This window comes from Cynocephalus volans, chromosome 8 (assembly GCF_027409185.1).
Source record: "Cynocephalus volans isolate mCynVol1 chromosome 8, mCynVol1.pri, whole genome shotgun sequence".
Classification (NCBI taxonomy): domain Eukaryota; kingdom Metazoa; phylum Chordata; class Mammalia; order Dermoptera; family Cynocephalidae; genus Cynocephalus; species Cynocephalus volans.
The window spans coordinates 135,462,939-135,478,668 of NC_084467.1; the positions used below are offsets into that span (position 1 = coordinate 135,462,939).

The following is a 15,730-nucleotide window of genomic DNA, read 5'->3' on the forward strand; positions in this document are numbered from 1 at the left end:
AACTCCATAGGTCTCTTCTACTCTTCCCTTGAGCTCTAGTGACCCCAGCTTGGCTGTTGTTGCTTTTTCATAGTTGTAAATTGGTTGATTTGTGGGAAAGAGTGATGCTGGGGACCGTCTATTCCGCCATCTTGACCAGAAGCCTGCACCTAACTTTTAATTTGCACCAAAACAATTGATTGTTTTTACGTGAGTTAGATTCTATGCTTAGCATTGCACATAGGAAAGGAAGCATTATTTCACCTGATGACCAGACTCAACTATATTTTGAGTATCCTGGACAAACAGGTGTTTTAAACAATTATTATCAGAAGCCTTATTTACTTAACATAATTTTCCATAAGTTCATCCATATTTCTGCAAATGACAGAATTTCATTCTTTTTTGTGGCTGAGTAGTATTCGATTGTGTATATATACTACATTTTCCTTACCCAGTCCACCATTGATGACATTTAGGTTGGTTCCAACTCTCAGCTATTATAAATGGAGCTGCAATAAACATGGGAGTGAGTGATCCCTTCAGCATGATGATTTCCATTCCTTTGTGTATATACCCAGCAGTGAGATTGCTGGATCATATGGCAGTTCTATCTGTAGTTGTTTGAGAAACCTCCCTACTGTTTTTCATAATGGATGCACTAATTTCCAGTCCCACCAATAGTGTAGGAGGTGTCCCCTTTCTCTGAATCCTTACTGGCATTTGTTGTTCTCTTTTTGGCAATAGTCAGTCTAACTGGTGTGAGATGATATCTCAGTGTGGTTTTGGTTTACATTTCCCTGATGCTTAGTGATGCTGAGCATTTTTCCATACATCTGTGGGCCATTTGTATGTCTTCCTTTGAGAAATGCCTACTCAGCTCTTTTGCCCATTTTTTAATCGGATTATGTTTTAACTGTTAGGTTCAGTTCCTTGTATGTTCTGGTATTAGTAACTCTTGTTGGATGCATAGTTTGCAAATATTTTCTCCCATTCTGTAGGTTGTCTTTCACTCTCTTAACTGTTTATTTTGCTGTGCAGAAGCTTTTGGTTTGATATAATCCCATTTGTTTTTTATTTTGTTGCCTGTGCTTTTGGGGGTCTTATTCATAAAGTATTTGCTCAGTCCTACTACTTGAAGTGGTTCCCTTATGTTTTCTTCTAGGATTTTTATAGTTTCAGGTCTTATATTTGAGTCTTTAATCCATTTTGAGTTATTTTGGTATATGGCGAGAGGTCTGGGTCTAGTTTCATTCTACATATGGAAGTCCAGTTTTTCCAGCACCATTTATTGAAGAGGCAGTCTTTTCCCCAGTGTATACTCTTGGTGCCTTGTCAAAGATCAGTTAGCTGTAAGTATGTGGTTGATTTCTGGATTCTGTATTCTATTCCATTGGTCCAGGTGTCTGTTTTTATGCCAGTACCATGCTGTTTTGGTTACTATAGCTTTGTAGTACAATTTGAAGTTAGGTAGTGTTATGCCTCTGGCTTTATTTATTTATTACTTAGAATTGTCTTGGGTATTTGGTGTCTTTTGTTGTTGCATATGAACATGAGGATTGTTTTTTTTCTATTTTTCTTTTTTCTTTGGTGGCTGGCTGGTACAGGAATTTTAAAGTTATAATTTTATTTATTTATTTTCTTTTTTGTGGCTGGTCGGTATGGTCATCTGAACCCTTAACCTTGGTGTTACAAACTGTGCTCTAACCAACTGAGCTAACCAGCTATTTCTGTGAAGAATGTCATTGGTATTTTGATGGGAATTGGATTGAATCTGCAGATCACTTTCAACATAGGAATTTGGGGAGGAACACAAACATTCAGACCAAAGCAGATAATTAGCAAATATTTTAAGGAGTTGAAAGCATTGCTACTGCATGTTTCTGTACCAGTTTTGTGATCGTTATAAGAAAGATATTAATGTTTTTCCACGTGGCCAAAGGTTTGTAGTATATTCTTCTAAGTTATAACGTCTGTTCCTTCCTGCTTTTGGCCTCTTAAATCTTCTTTCCAAAATGCTTCCACTCTCATGTTTCTAAATTATCACCACGTGTCTGTTTTAATAACTTTTTCTTAACACAAAAGTAATACTGATTGCAGAAAATTTGAAATACAGAAAAGTACAGAAGAAAATAAAAATTACGTATACTTTTATCGTCTAGAAAAATTGACTTTTTTTTCCTAATAAAATCATTCTTGTTTGTGAGCTGCTTTTTTTTCCTGTCATAATTATGCATTGTGAACATCTCACATTGTTAAATATTCTAATGCAACATGATGTTCAGTGGCAGCTTGAATGTGTCAATCTCACTTGTAACCTATGTTGGACATTTAGTCTATTTACAGTTTTTGCCATTAAAAATAACCTTATGATGAAAATCTTGCTCAAAGTTGCACACGTTTTACGCTTCAAGATAAATTTCTAGAAGAGCAGTTGCTGGATCAAAAGTAATGTGTACTTTTATGGCTTATCATATGTGGTTAGGTTGTCCTCTTAAAGGCATTAATAATCCCATGAGATGTGTGTGTACTGCTTTCCCCGCACCTTTGCTCACACTATAAATGGATACTTCTTCAGAGAACCCTCCTCACTAGCTACCAATGCTTTTCAAATACCTTCAGACATATTATCCTTTTATGACACTCTGTGGGGTTTTTTTAAATTAATTTTTTAATGGATAAGTAAACATTGCATATATTTGTGGTATACAGGATGATGGTTTAATATATGTATATGTTGTGGAATGGCTAAATCAAGCTGTTTAATAAGCTGTTACCTCACATACTTGTTATTTTTTTGTGTGTGGTGAGAACACTTGAAATCTACTCTTGGCAATTTTCAAATATATAATACATTGTTATTAACTGTAATCACCATGATGTACAATAGATTTCTTAAACTTACTCCTCCTAACTGAAATTTTACATCCTTTGGCTGACATGTCTCTAATATCCCCCAGCCTCTGGTAACCACCATTTTACTGTGAGTTGGACATTTTTACACCCCACATATAAGTGCAATCATGTGGACTTTGTGGGTTCTTTCATTATATTTATCATAATTGTAGTTAGGTATTTATTTATATGATTGTTTTGTGTGTCTCCTCACACTAGTTCCATGGAACAAGGACCATAATCTAGTTTATGCCCCTGTACATGCAGCACTTAGTGTAGTGTGAAGCACTTAGCATATGCTCAATACATATTTGTTGAGTGAATAAACAGGTATTTTTAAAATAATCTCCTAATATGACAGGCAAATAATTATATCTGACTGTTAATGTATATTTATTTAACATTAAACTTCATGCTTTTATTGGCTATTTGGTGTTCTTTCTAATGGTCTGTTCATGTTTTTGTCCATTTTTTTGAGGAGGATTCTACTTTTGTAATATCCCTTCTTTCCTATTCTTACTCTCCCAGAACCCCAGTTAATTCTCTTGCCCAGAGAGTTGCAATGGTCTCCTAACTGGTTGTCTACCCATCCAATGTAATTTTCTGTTGCCGGATTACAGTTCTGATATTGTCTCTCTCTCACTAAAAATTTCTAGTGTCAGTTTCTTCGTTTTTGCCTACATAACTAAGAAACTCCTTAGCTTGGCATCTAACGTATGCTGCAATATGAATTCACTGTACCTTTCCAGTTTTCTCTTGCACTGTTTCCCTATTGCCTTCAGGCAAACTGTTTTCATTTTCTTTTGTTTATGAAGTTCCTTTTACTTTCAGTGCTGTCTCCACTATCTCTGCAAAATTCTCACCTTCCTTCAAGGCCCTTCCTTCAAGGTCACCCCCCATGACCGGCCACCAGCAGCAGTCCTCCCTTAAGAGATGGCAAGAGGAAGGTCCACAAGTTTCCCGGTTGCCTGAGGCCCAGTGGCCGCCTTTTCCACCTCAGCTACTCCGCGCCAACCGCCGCAGCCACCGCCATCTTGAAACTCCCAATATATCCTCTTTAGTGGCACTTACAGTCAGCCTTTGGTTATAGCTGTTTATGCACTTATTCATTTCCCTACTTGAGAGGAGTGATGCTGTCAAAGATGACCTTTTTCTGTCCCTTGAAACACCTAGCACAGAGATTATTTAATAAGTTATTGTATTGAATCTTCAAATGGTGGGAGCATATTGGGGTATGAAAAATCAGTTATCTTTAGATTCTCTTATTGTTCACTGGGAGAGCTTTAAGAATTATCTCGTTGAAGATACAGAAGAAAAGTAGTCTCTTTAAGACCAAGGGCTGAGACCTTTTGTGAAAGTTAATGATGTTATCGCAGGTATATAATCCTTTGCTTCCCAGATCCACGTGGAAATGTCCAAAAAATGTAAAAATAGAGGAAAAACTTAACTTTAGAAGCTAGATAGGGAGCCATTTACCTGCTAAAATTTTGAGGAATTTCTGCTAAATGTGGTGCCAGTGATACTGGATGAAAAGAGTAGTGAGTGGCCTGAGAAAGACTCCTGCCAGGGTGAACATCACTGCACCTGAGGAGCAGGAATGGGCCCTCCTAAGCTCACACCGTGTGCCAGCTACCCTGATAAGCACTCTTCAAACTTGACCTCATTTAGTTTTCACATCAACCTTACTAGAGATGAGATTTTCTCTGTTCTTTAGATGAAGAAACTGAGACCTAAAAGGTCACACAGTTTGTAAGTAATGACAGGTAAAGTGAGAGTAAGAGGACAGACCAAAAAAAAAAAAAAGCTTGGAAAAAATATTAATAGTGATTGTGTCTGGGTGATAGGATTAACTTTTTTTTTTTTTTTACATTTAGTTATCAACTTTAACGCCTTGAATCAACATAGCTCCATGATCTTTCACTCCACTTTAGTTCTCCACTGCTGTGGCTGTTCATTGGACCTTGGCTGAATGGATATGCTCCCTGCTACTCTCTGATCATAATCTCCTGTGCTTCCAGCTTACTTTTTAATTATTCCTATGCATCATCTTTTTACTGTTTTAGGTCTTCTCTATGCCATTGGCTTCTCTCTACTAAAATTGTCACAGTCCTGCTATCTTAACTCAAGTCCCTCCTATCTTTACTTCCCACTTACTAAATTTATGTTACAATCCATTATTTCCTCAACTTTATTTTTCTACTTTTTCCACTTTCTCAAATGTCTGAACTCCTTCCTGTTTCCCTCTACTTTCAGGAATGGGTCTTGCTTCTGAACTCAGAGAATATATGAAGCTATCAGATGGTAACTCTCTACCTTCTAAAGCCACATTTGCAGAGCCTTTCTGTATCCCTACTGATTTTCTTCCTTTGCTTCTATTACTACAGAAGAGCTTTTCCTTCCTTTCCTTAAGGGCCAGTCATCCCACCCATGGCCAGACTCACACTCATTTCCACTCTGCAGGGACCTCCTACCATCCTGTCTCTTCTCTGCATTAGGCATTCACTAAATATGTGTTTAATAGACATACAACACTTTTATAAATAGGAGAAAATTAGTAACAAACGTACTTTCTGGGTAAGAGTATGGAGTTGAGTAATTGAAGACTGTAGACTGTAATTGTTATAGAGAATGTTTGTTATCCTGGAAAATTCCACAGTGTTTAGTTTAATAAAGATTCCATCTACCCTAGATGTATTTTATATGGTATGAAATGTTACAGTACCTCTTAAGAACAATATTTTATCCATTTGATTGAAATTTCCTTTTTATAGCTGTTTCCTTGACAAATTTTTTTTTTCTTTTTTCATAGTTGGAGAACACATTCAAATCAGTTATTGCACAAACTGGACCTGGAGGGACTATCAGTCCAGAACTAAAACATAAGATAAAATTCGTAAGTATTTGCTGTTTCTGGGAAAGAAGAATAATTGATTGCAAATTTAGGTATCTTTTATGGTTGAGCTTAATTTGCCTGCAGGTGTTTATTGGTTTTTTTAATATATATATATATATATATATATATATATATATATATATATATATATATATATATATACCTGATCTTTTCTAATATACTGCAAATAGAGGGACTATTCTTTTAAAATCATGAAGACAAATGCATACTCCTAAAAATTTTTAATATAAAATTATTTAGAAAATATACATTCTCCCATAAATGCTCTCTTGTTCCTTCCTTTTTTCCTCACCCCAGTAAATCACTGTTGGCAGTTCAAGATCTTTCCAATACTGGTTTTATATACATATATGTCAAATATTATTCCAAACAGTGTGTGGTATCCCATTATGTTGATGTACTCTGTTTCATTTATAAGATCCGTGACTGATTAAAATGTAGGTTGTTTTTACCTTTGGCTATTTAAAAAATGCTGCAGTTAATGTCCTTGAACAATTATTTAGAAGTGGAATTGCAAGTAAAAGGTGTTAAATATTTTATGTTTTGATAATAAACATTACGAAATTGCCCTATAAAAGGTTTGAACAAATTTATTCTCTCACTGACAGTGAAGTGTTACTATTCAATCATGTTGTTTTAATTTATATCTCTTGATTTTTATATCGAGCATCTTTTCATATGCTTAGTGTAGTCGTTTATATTCTTTAGGAGAATTTCCTGTTCATGTCCTCCACCTAATTTATTGTTTTAGTAATAATGTGAAAGCTCTTTGGCTGTTATGTATTGGGCCAGAGGGTATGTACACTTAAATTTCGGGGGAGAGCTGTTAATCCCAACTTGAGTAACCAGGGTGCCATTATAGCTCTTACTGCCCTATATTTCATTTCAGCTGTCATGATTTCACTGGAAGAAAAACCCCGATGGATTCAGGACATTTTTTTGTTTGAACACTTGAGCAAGTGTCCAATAATTATTTGTTCAAGGCTGTTCAATATGCCTTTTATTTTATAGTCCCAAAAAATTAGAGAAAAATTAAGCACTCATTGATAAAAGGATTGGTTAAATTATCCACCCAAACTGGGGGATATCATGTGGCTCATAAGAAAGTTTATGTATGTCTCTATTCATTTACATGGAAGGTTCTCCTTGACAGATTGTTGGACTTGAATAATGTATGTGCATGCATAAAGAAGTTTCTGAAAGGATGTTTTAGGAAACTCGGCAAAATAGCTGTCTCTGGGAAATAGGATTTTGAAGTTTTTACTGTATTTTTCTGTAGCTTGAATTAGAATTTAGTATAAAATATATCTGGAAAAATCTAGGAAAATGCAAACTTCTTATACTTTATTGGGACAGAGTAAGTCTATTTCTAGGAATTTATCATTAAAAAATTATTGAACAGGTGTGTAAAACACAAGTATGAGGATAATTATTGCAGTATTTGTGATGATGAAAAATAAGAAACAGCCATAAAAATAGATGATCAAATAAATAAATTTAGGTACATTAAATATTTTGAAAAATCTATAGCCAGTAAAAATGTTGATCAGTATTTACTGACATGGAAAGCTGTCTATGGTATGATATTTTAAAACAGGTTGTAGAAATATCAACCTTATTTTTATATTAAATATAGGTATTTTTATGTACATATGGACAATAATAGCTATTCAGGATATTTTATTTTTGCTTAACTTTCCAAGGTTTTCTGTAGTATCCATTGCATTTCTTTTCCAACAATTAAAATGCTTGAAGTCATGCTGTAAAATATTAATTTAAGTGAGCTGAAGCTTTAGCTTAGTTAAAGAAGTCTAGGTGTTTTGGAGGGTTGTGGCATTGCTATATTGTATAATACTGTTTTCTCAACTCTGGGAATGATGGAAATCACTCTTTTTTGTTATTTTAAAACTAAAAACTGATTTTTTTAAAAGAATAATATAATATGACTATAATTTGTTCATTCAATAAGTGTTATTTTTTGCCTTTGTTACTACTTAAGTTTATACTGTCTTATTTTGATATTTTGTCATCCAGCATTCCAATTGTCTGTATTGTATTTCATTTTCTACTTATTAGGTTGTATCTAAGTTTCCAGAGGGTTTGTTTGTTTCTAAACTGCTTACAGAGTTTGAGGTAAGTGTTTCTTTCCTTTTTTCTTTTTTTAATCAACCCTGATTTTTTAATGGCTTATATCTATTGTGATAGAAATTTTGTTGATACTCTTTGGATCCTCCAAGTCTATGCTCTAATCTTTAAACATCTTATTTTCCATTTTAGTGTCTTTTTCTTTATTATAAGAGTTAAGAATATAACAAATACATTCTTAACAAATACGTGGTTGTGTGTAGGAAGGATATTTTTACCATTTATTGTTATAACATCATTGGAATGAAGTTTAATTAATTTTTAATGTCTGACAATACCAAATGTCAGTGGGGATGTGGAGAAACAGAATACCTTATACACTCCTTGTGGGAAAAAACTCCTTTGCAGAGCATTTTGACATGATCAAAATGTTGAAAACATTTAAAGTTGAAGGTATGGGGGGATGCAGCACCTGGCAGGGGAGGTGGGCACCCACCCGCTTCTGCTCCACAGGGCCCGAGTCCGTGGCCAGGCTTTGCTTTTTGGTGGGGACAGGTATGGCGTCCCAGCCAAATTCCTCTGCGAAGAAGAAAGAGGAGAAGGGGAAGAACATCCAGGTGGTGGTGAGATGCAGACCTTTTAATTTGGCAGAGCGGAAAGCTAATGCCCATTCAGTAGTAGAATGTGATCATGTACAAAAGGAAGTTAGTGTACGAACTGGAGGACTGGCCAACAAGAGCGCAAGGAAAACATACACTTTGATATGGTTTTTGGAGCATCTACTAAACAAATTGATGTTTACCAAAGTGGTGTTTGTCCAATTCTGGATGAAGTTATGATGGGCTATAATTGCACTATCTTTGCATATGGCCAAACTGGCACTGGAAAAACCTTTACAATGGAAGGTGAAAGGTCAATGAAGAGTATACCTGGGAAGAGGACCCCTTAGCTGGTATAATTCCACGTACCCTTCATCAAATTTTTGAGAAGCTTACTGATAATGGTACTGAATTTTCAGTCAAAGTGTCTCTGTTGGAAATTTATAATGAAGAACTTTTTGATCTCCTTAATCCATCTTCTGATGTTTCTGAGAGACTGCAGATGTTTGATGATCCCCATAACAAGAGAGGAGTGATAATCAAAGGTTTAGAAGAAATTACAGTGCACAACAAGGATGAGGTCTATCAAATTCTGGAAAAGGGGACAGCAAAAAGGACAACTGCAGCAACATTGATGAATGCATACTCTAGTCGTTCCCACTCAGTTTTCTCTATTACAATACATATGAAAGAAACTACAATTGATGGAGAAGAGCTTGTTAAAATTGGGAAGTTGAACTTGGTTGATCTTGCAGGAAGTGAAAACATTGGCCGTTCTGGAGCTGTTGACAAGAGAGCTCGGGAAGCTGGAAATATTAATCAATCTCTGTTGACTCTGGGAAGGGTTATTACTGCTCTTGTAGAAAGAACACCTCATGTTCCTTACCGAGAATCTAAGCTAACTAGAATCCTCCAGGATTCTCTTGGGGGGCGTACAAGAACATCTATAATTGCAACAATTTCTCCTGCATCTCTCAATCTTGAGGAAACTGAGTACATTGGAATATGCTCATAGAGCAAAGAACATATTGAATAAGCCTGAAGTTAATCAGAAACTCACCAAAAAAGCTTTTATTAAGGAGTATACGGAAGAGATAGAGCGTCTGAAACGAGATCTGGCTTCAGCCCGTGAGGAAAATGGAGTGTACCTTTCTGAAGAAAATTTTAGAGCCATGAATGGAAAATTAACTGTTCAAGAGGAACAGATTGTAGAATTGATTGAAAAAATTGGTGCCCTTGAAGAGGAGCTAAGTAGGGTTACAGAGTTGTTTATGGATAATAGAAATGAACTTGACCAGTGTAAATCTGACCTGCAACATAAGACACAGAAACTTGAAACCACTCAAAAACATTTGCAAGGGGCCGGCCCATGGCTCACTCGGGAGAGTGTGGTGCTGAGAACACCAAGGCCCCGGGTTCGGATCCCATATACGGATGGCCGGTTCGCTCACTGGCTGAGCGTGGTGCTCACAACACCAAGTCAAGGGTTAAGATCCCCTTACCGGTCATCTTTTAAAAAAAAAAAAAAAAAAAAAAAACATTTGCAAGAAACTAAATTACAACTTGTTAGAGAAGTATATATCACATCAGCTTTGGAAAGTACTGAGGAGAAACTTCATGATGCTGCCAGCAAGTTGCTTAACACAGTTGAAGAAACTACAAAAGATGTATCTGGTCTCCATTCCAAACTGGATCGTAAGAAGGCAATTGACCAACACAATGCAGAAGCTCAGGAAATTTTTAACAAAAACCTGAATAGTCTGTTTAATAATATGGAAGAATTAATTAAGGATAGCAGTTCAAAACAAAAGGCCATGCTAGAAGTTCACAAGACCTTGTTTGATAATCTGCTGTCTTCCAGTGTCTCTGCATTAGACACCATTACTACAACAGCACTTGGATCTCTCACATTTATTCCAGAAAATGTGTTTACTCGTGTTTCTCAGATTTCTGATATGATATTAAAAGAACAGTCATTAGCAGCAGAAAGTAAAACTGTACTGCAGAAATTGATTAATGTGCTTAAGACTGACCTTCTATGTTCACTGGAAATGATTTTATCCCCCACGGTGGTGTCTGTATTGAAAATCAATAGTCAAATAAAGCATATTTTCAAGACATCATTGAAAGTGGCTGAAAAGATAAAAGATCAGAAAAAGGAAATGGATAATTTTCTCAGTATACTGTGTAACAATCTACACGAACTCCAAGAAAATACAGTTTCTTCCTTAGTAGAATCACAGAAGCTATGTGAAAACTTAACTGAAGACCTGAAGACAGTAAAGCAAACCCATTCACAGGAACTTTGCCAGTTAATCAATGTTTGGGCAGAGAGATTCTGTGCTTTGGAGGAAAAGTGTGAAAACATCCAGAAACCACTCAGTATTGTCCAAGAAAATACAGAGCAGAAATCTAAGGACATAATCAACAAAACAACTTTTCACAGTAAAAAACTTTGTGCTGATTTTGATGGCTTGTCACAGGAGCTCAGACATTTTAACCAAGAAGTTACCAAATTGGTTGAAGAGTCTGTGAAATACTATGATAAACTCAATAGCAACTTGGAAAAAATATCTCACGAGACTGAACAGAGATGTGAGTCTCTTAACATAAGCACAGTTTATTCTTCTGAACAGTGGGTGTCTTGCTTAAATAAAAGGGAAGAGGAACTTCACAACTTATTGGAGGTTGTAAACCAATATTGTGAGGCTTCAAGTTCAGAGATCACTGAAAAATTAAGTGCACAAAGCAGCATAACATTTTTCTTGATCAGATAACTATTGATGAAGAAAAATTGTTAACACAAAATCTAGAACTTAAAGAAACTATACAAATTGGTTTGACTAAGCTTAATTGCTTTCTGCAGCAGGATCTGAAACTGGATATCCCAACAGGTACGACACCACAGAGGAAAAATTATTTATACCCATCAACACTAGTGAGAACTGAACCACGTGAACAGCTCCTTGATCAATTGAAAAGGAAACAGCCTGAGCTCTTAATGATGCTAAACTGTTCAGAAAACAAAAAAGAAGAGACCAGTCAGGACATGGATATAGAAAATGCAGTTCAGGGGCAATATGATGAAGAACCTCTGAGTCAAGACCCATCTGTAGATGCTAATGTGGATTGTTCGTCAAGTGGCGGGGTTCCGTTTTTCCAGCATAAAAAATCACATGGAAAAGATAAAGAAAACAGAGGCATTAATCCAGTGGAGCGATCTAAAGTGGAAGAAACAACAGAGCACTCTGTTACAAAGAGCAGATTACCTCTACGAGCCCAGATAAACCTTTAGTTAACTTGATGATTGGGAATTTTATTTTTAAGAAAAATTAAAAATAAAACATGAAGCCCCAGAACTTGAGCCTGGTATATAGATTAGAAAAGAATAAAATATATCAAGGCAGTATTGTAAATTTAGTTGAATTTAATATTTACCCATTTCTCTGTCATCCCTATAGTTCACAGAGTATGAAGTTGGGTTTCAATTGGAATTTGCATTGAGTAAATATATATTTCTAGTTTTTCATATAAAATAGTCTTTTTATAATAAATGAAAAGTATTTTTCTTATATATTACTAAATAGCAAATATATAGGACTGTACCGTTGTTCTAGGCTTGAGCTTACATAGGTGAGTATCACCAACACTGAGCCTGGAAAGGACCATCTCATTTCTTTTCTTGCCCTGACTTAATTAATTCTGTATTTGCTTGCCTCCTTCCTAGGCTTTTCTATTTTGCCTTCTCCTCAGCTCACTTTCTCCCTCTTTATTTGTTACCAGCCCATTTGTAGAGCAACAAAAAGGTATCCTTTCTTATGAGATAGCCAGAATTTTACCTAGAAATCTTTAATGCTTTTCAGTGGTTGTCTAAAATCACTGTCAACAATAAACATAATCCTAGAAGTATCCATCCCTTCAGTATTTTTAATTTGTTTCCCCCAACGGTGAAAATATTTCATTCCTTTATGAGGTCTAACACATTAGCCCCCATAGAATTCACAAAAAGCCAACATCTCCAGAATATAAATTGCTATTATGGGAGAAATACCTAGAGCGCTGATTAATGGTGGTGTGCAGCCATGCTAAAGGCCTATGTCTTTCAGAGAAGATCACAATGATTTAAGGACTTTTTGAAACTACCAGTTATGACTATAATTTATATTCTTTTTTTACCTGATGAAACTTTTTGTTGTTTCTTGTTTGTATATAATAAAACATGTATATATGTAAAAAAATAAATAAAGTTGAAGGTATGCACCCCAGGGATCCAGCAGTTCCACTTCTGCACATGCACTCTAGAGAAACTCTTGCACGTGTGCACACCACAGCATAGAAAAAAATGGGGGACAAATTAAATGGCCATCAATAAGAGAATGGATAGAGATTGACATTTATACAGTGGAATAGTATGTAGCAGTATAAAATAAATGAATTAGAGCTGCTCTTCAGCATGGATCATTTTGGAAACCATCGTATTGTGTGAAAAAATCAAGTTGCAGAATGATAATTCAGATAACGCTATATACCGAACTTTTAAAAAAGGCAAATCATACACATATGTTAGCTGTGTGTCAGGCTGTATTTTGAGTGTCTTTTATATACTAATCATTTGCTTTTCACAACGTTGGCATAGAAAAGTAACTTGCCTAAGGGTCAAATAGCCCTAATGGATGGAGCCAGGATTTGAACCCGGGAAATCTGGTTTCAGAATCTTAACTCTTAACTCCTGTGCCATAAAGACAATAGTATATTTGCAGATACAAACACAGATATTGGGAGATAGTATGGCATAATGGTTAAGATACATCACCTCTGTGTGCTATTTGATAGATGATATGTTAAGTCAGATAATAATACTTTATAGAGTTTTGTGAAGTTTAAATGACTTAAAGCATTTAGAACAGCACCTGGCACATACTAATTGTTCAGTAAGTGTTAACTCATAGTAGCAGGAAAAAGAAAATTTGGATAGGAAAGATATGCATCATCCCTAAGATAGTGACAGAGAAAACTTAAATTCACCTTGTGTTAAAAAAACAAAATCAGCTAGAGCCACAAAGTTTATTTCAAATAGGCCCATAGGGAGAAAGCTAGAATAAAAAGTCTTGACATTTTTTTGGATTGTGTAAAGTCACTTATATAATGGTGAAGTTACAGAACAATGTCTGTGAGTAATAGAATATGACTTAATTCTCATGAAGTTGGGTGCAATCAACCTTCTGTGCCAGATTTAACTCTAAAGTGAGCAGTTTTCTACAACAAACTATTTAGCAAATGTAGCATCCTGTAATAACAATTCATTGTGTTATGGTCACAAAGTCAACAATCTTGGAGAAATTGAAACAAATCTTTTAATGTTACAGGACAGCCTTTTGCCCTTCTTAGTAAACAGACAGGCAGAAATTCAACTTTATATGAAAAGTAAAGCTAAATTTAAGTTTTATGCTAACTTGTGGAAACATTGTTAACCCTTTCTTTATCGAACTTGATGTAGAAGCTACTTGTATGATTTGTCTTCTTGTAGTCATGTGGTTCAACAGTCTACCATTCTTTCAAGAGCCCTTATTAAATTGCTAGTTAAAGGAAAGATAGGGCAGTGACAGCATAGTTTTTGAATTTTCCTGAAGCTGTACATAAAAACAATGTACATAGAAAAACCAAAAATCCATGGACAATAGTCACAACAAAATTGGTTAATATATCTCCCTCGAACAGTTGTGTGGGGAGTAGTCACCAGCAGGTACAAGATCTTCGTGGTATGAGTGTCTGTGCTGGGAGGAAACAGAGGGAAGCAAGGTAGCCAATGTCTGATGGACCTGGGAACAAAAGAACCACAAAATAGTCATCAGGTATTCATTAGAAAGTACAGCAAGCTGTTTTGACAACAGCAGCTGAAACTGGATAACATTTTGACATTTCTAATAGCGCAAGGTATTCATAGTAAGACTTGAGTGGGGCTGAGCACTATAGCCATTGTGAATTTTATAAACTGACCTGCCAATGCTCCTGTCTAGACACTAAGGAGAATTTGAGCAGAATAGGAACAAGAGGAAAAGAGGCGGTCTAGATGTAAGTAGATTAAGGGAAAAGAGAAATGTCAAAAACAAACCACTGTATTTAACAGCATATGGAAAAAACAGAAGAAGGAACTCTGTAAGCAGAGAAGCTATCCAGAATATTCTTCTATGAATCAGGAAAACTAATTTCATATAAAATGTACAATAGAAGCAGATCAGGGTCAACTCTCATATCATTTTAAGGAAAAAAAATAAGCAGAATAATATATCTACAAAAAATATAAGCATCTCAGAAATACGTGTCTCTAATACAGATGGAAACTGAAAGTGGAGCTAGCCAGTTAGCTCAGTTGGTTAGAGCATGGTGGTGATAGCACAAAGGTCCAGGGTACAATCCCTGTGCCAGCCAGCCACCATAAAAGAGAAAAAAGAAAAAGTGATACAAGACATTAAAAACACAACGCAGATCTTGAATTATATTAATTTAGAAATAAGGTGACAGTAGTCATGGAAGAATTAGAAATAAAAGAAAAAAGTCATTTCAGAACTGAAGACTAAACTACAAGGATTACAAGAAAAAAGTCATTTCAGAACTGAAGACTAAACTACAAGGATTACAAGAACCAAAAATATAATAGACAGTGCCTAATGAGGAAACAGTAGGTAAAAAGGGACATTTTAAAGTAGCCTCTTTTGGAACAGTCCTGCAGTTAGCTATTATAAATTCATGACAAAAAAATTTTTTTAAATCACTCTCTAAAGGTACTAGAAATTGACCAAAAGCAGGCAGAAACTGGAGGGGAGTCAGCATCTGGAGGAGGGAATGGCACCTTTTTTGTTTGCCTGGATCTTGGCCTGATGGCAGTCAGCATCCAGTACTTGGCACTGGGGACTTGAATAGAAATCACAAGTTTTACTGGCTTGAGGATCCAGACGATAGAGTTTGACACCACCTAAGCAGCTGAAAAATAAGCAGGAATATTTTAGGACAGAGAGAAGTACAAAGAGGGAGCCATAAATTCTGCACCCAAGTTCAGCCCAAATCTCTGCCCAACCTTTGACCTTTACATGCTTGGTGAAGACTCAGAGCAGCCCCTGTTCTTTTAAGGCTAAAAGAACTGAAGGTACAAGAGGTCTTCAAAAAGTTCATGGAAAGATGCTTATTTTAATTCTATTTTTCCACAAACTTTCTGAAGTACCCTCATATTTCAGCTGTTGCTCATCACAGGGGGCCTGGT

The 15,730-nt window shown here is 35.7% G+C and overlaps 2 protein-coding genes across 3 annotated transcripts in view; both read left to right on the forward strand.

Moving 5' to 3' along the window:
• The window catches only part of TDRD5 (tudor domain containing 5), a 107,900-nt gene that overhangs the window by 16,726 nt on the left and 75,444 nt on the right, over nt 1–15,730 (forward strand). For both annotated transcript variants that reach the window (XM_063106407.1, XM_063106408.1), the window contains exons 4-5: nt 5,684–5,767; nt 7,865–7,921. In XM_063106407.1, the coding sequence (XP_062962477.1) occupies nt 5,684–5,767; nt 7,865–7,921 (141 nt within the window). The remainder of the gene's footprint in view (nt 1–5,683; nt 5,768–7,864; nt 7,922–15,730) is intronic.
• On the forward strand, nt 8,431–11,767 carry LOC134383070 (kinesin-like protein KIF11). Its single transcript, XM_063103755.1, is given in 6 exon segments — nt 8,431–8,626; nt 8,629–8,784; nt 8,787–9,462; nt 9,464–9,822; nt 10,012–11,214; nt 11,217–11,767. Coding segments are annotated over 6 exon segments (3,141 nt in total).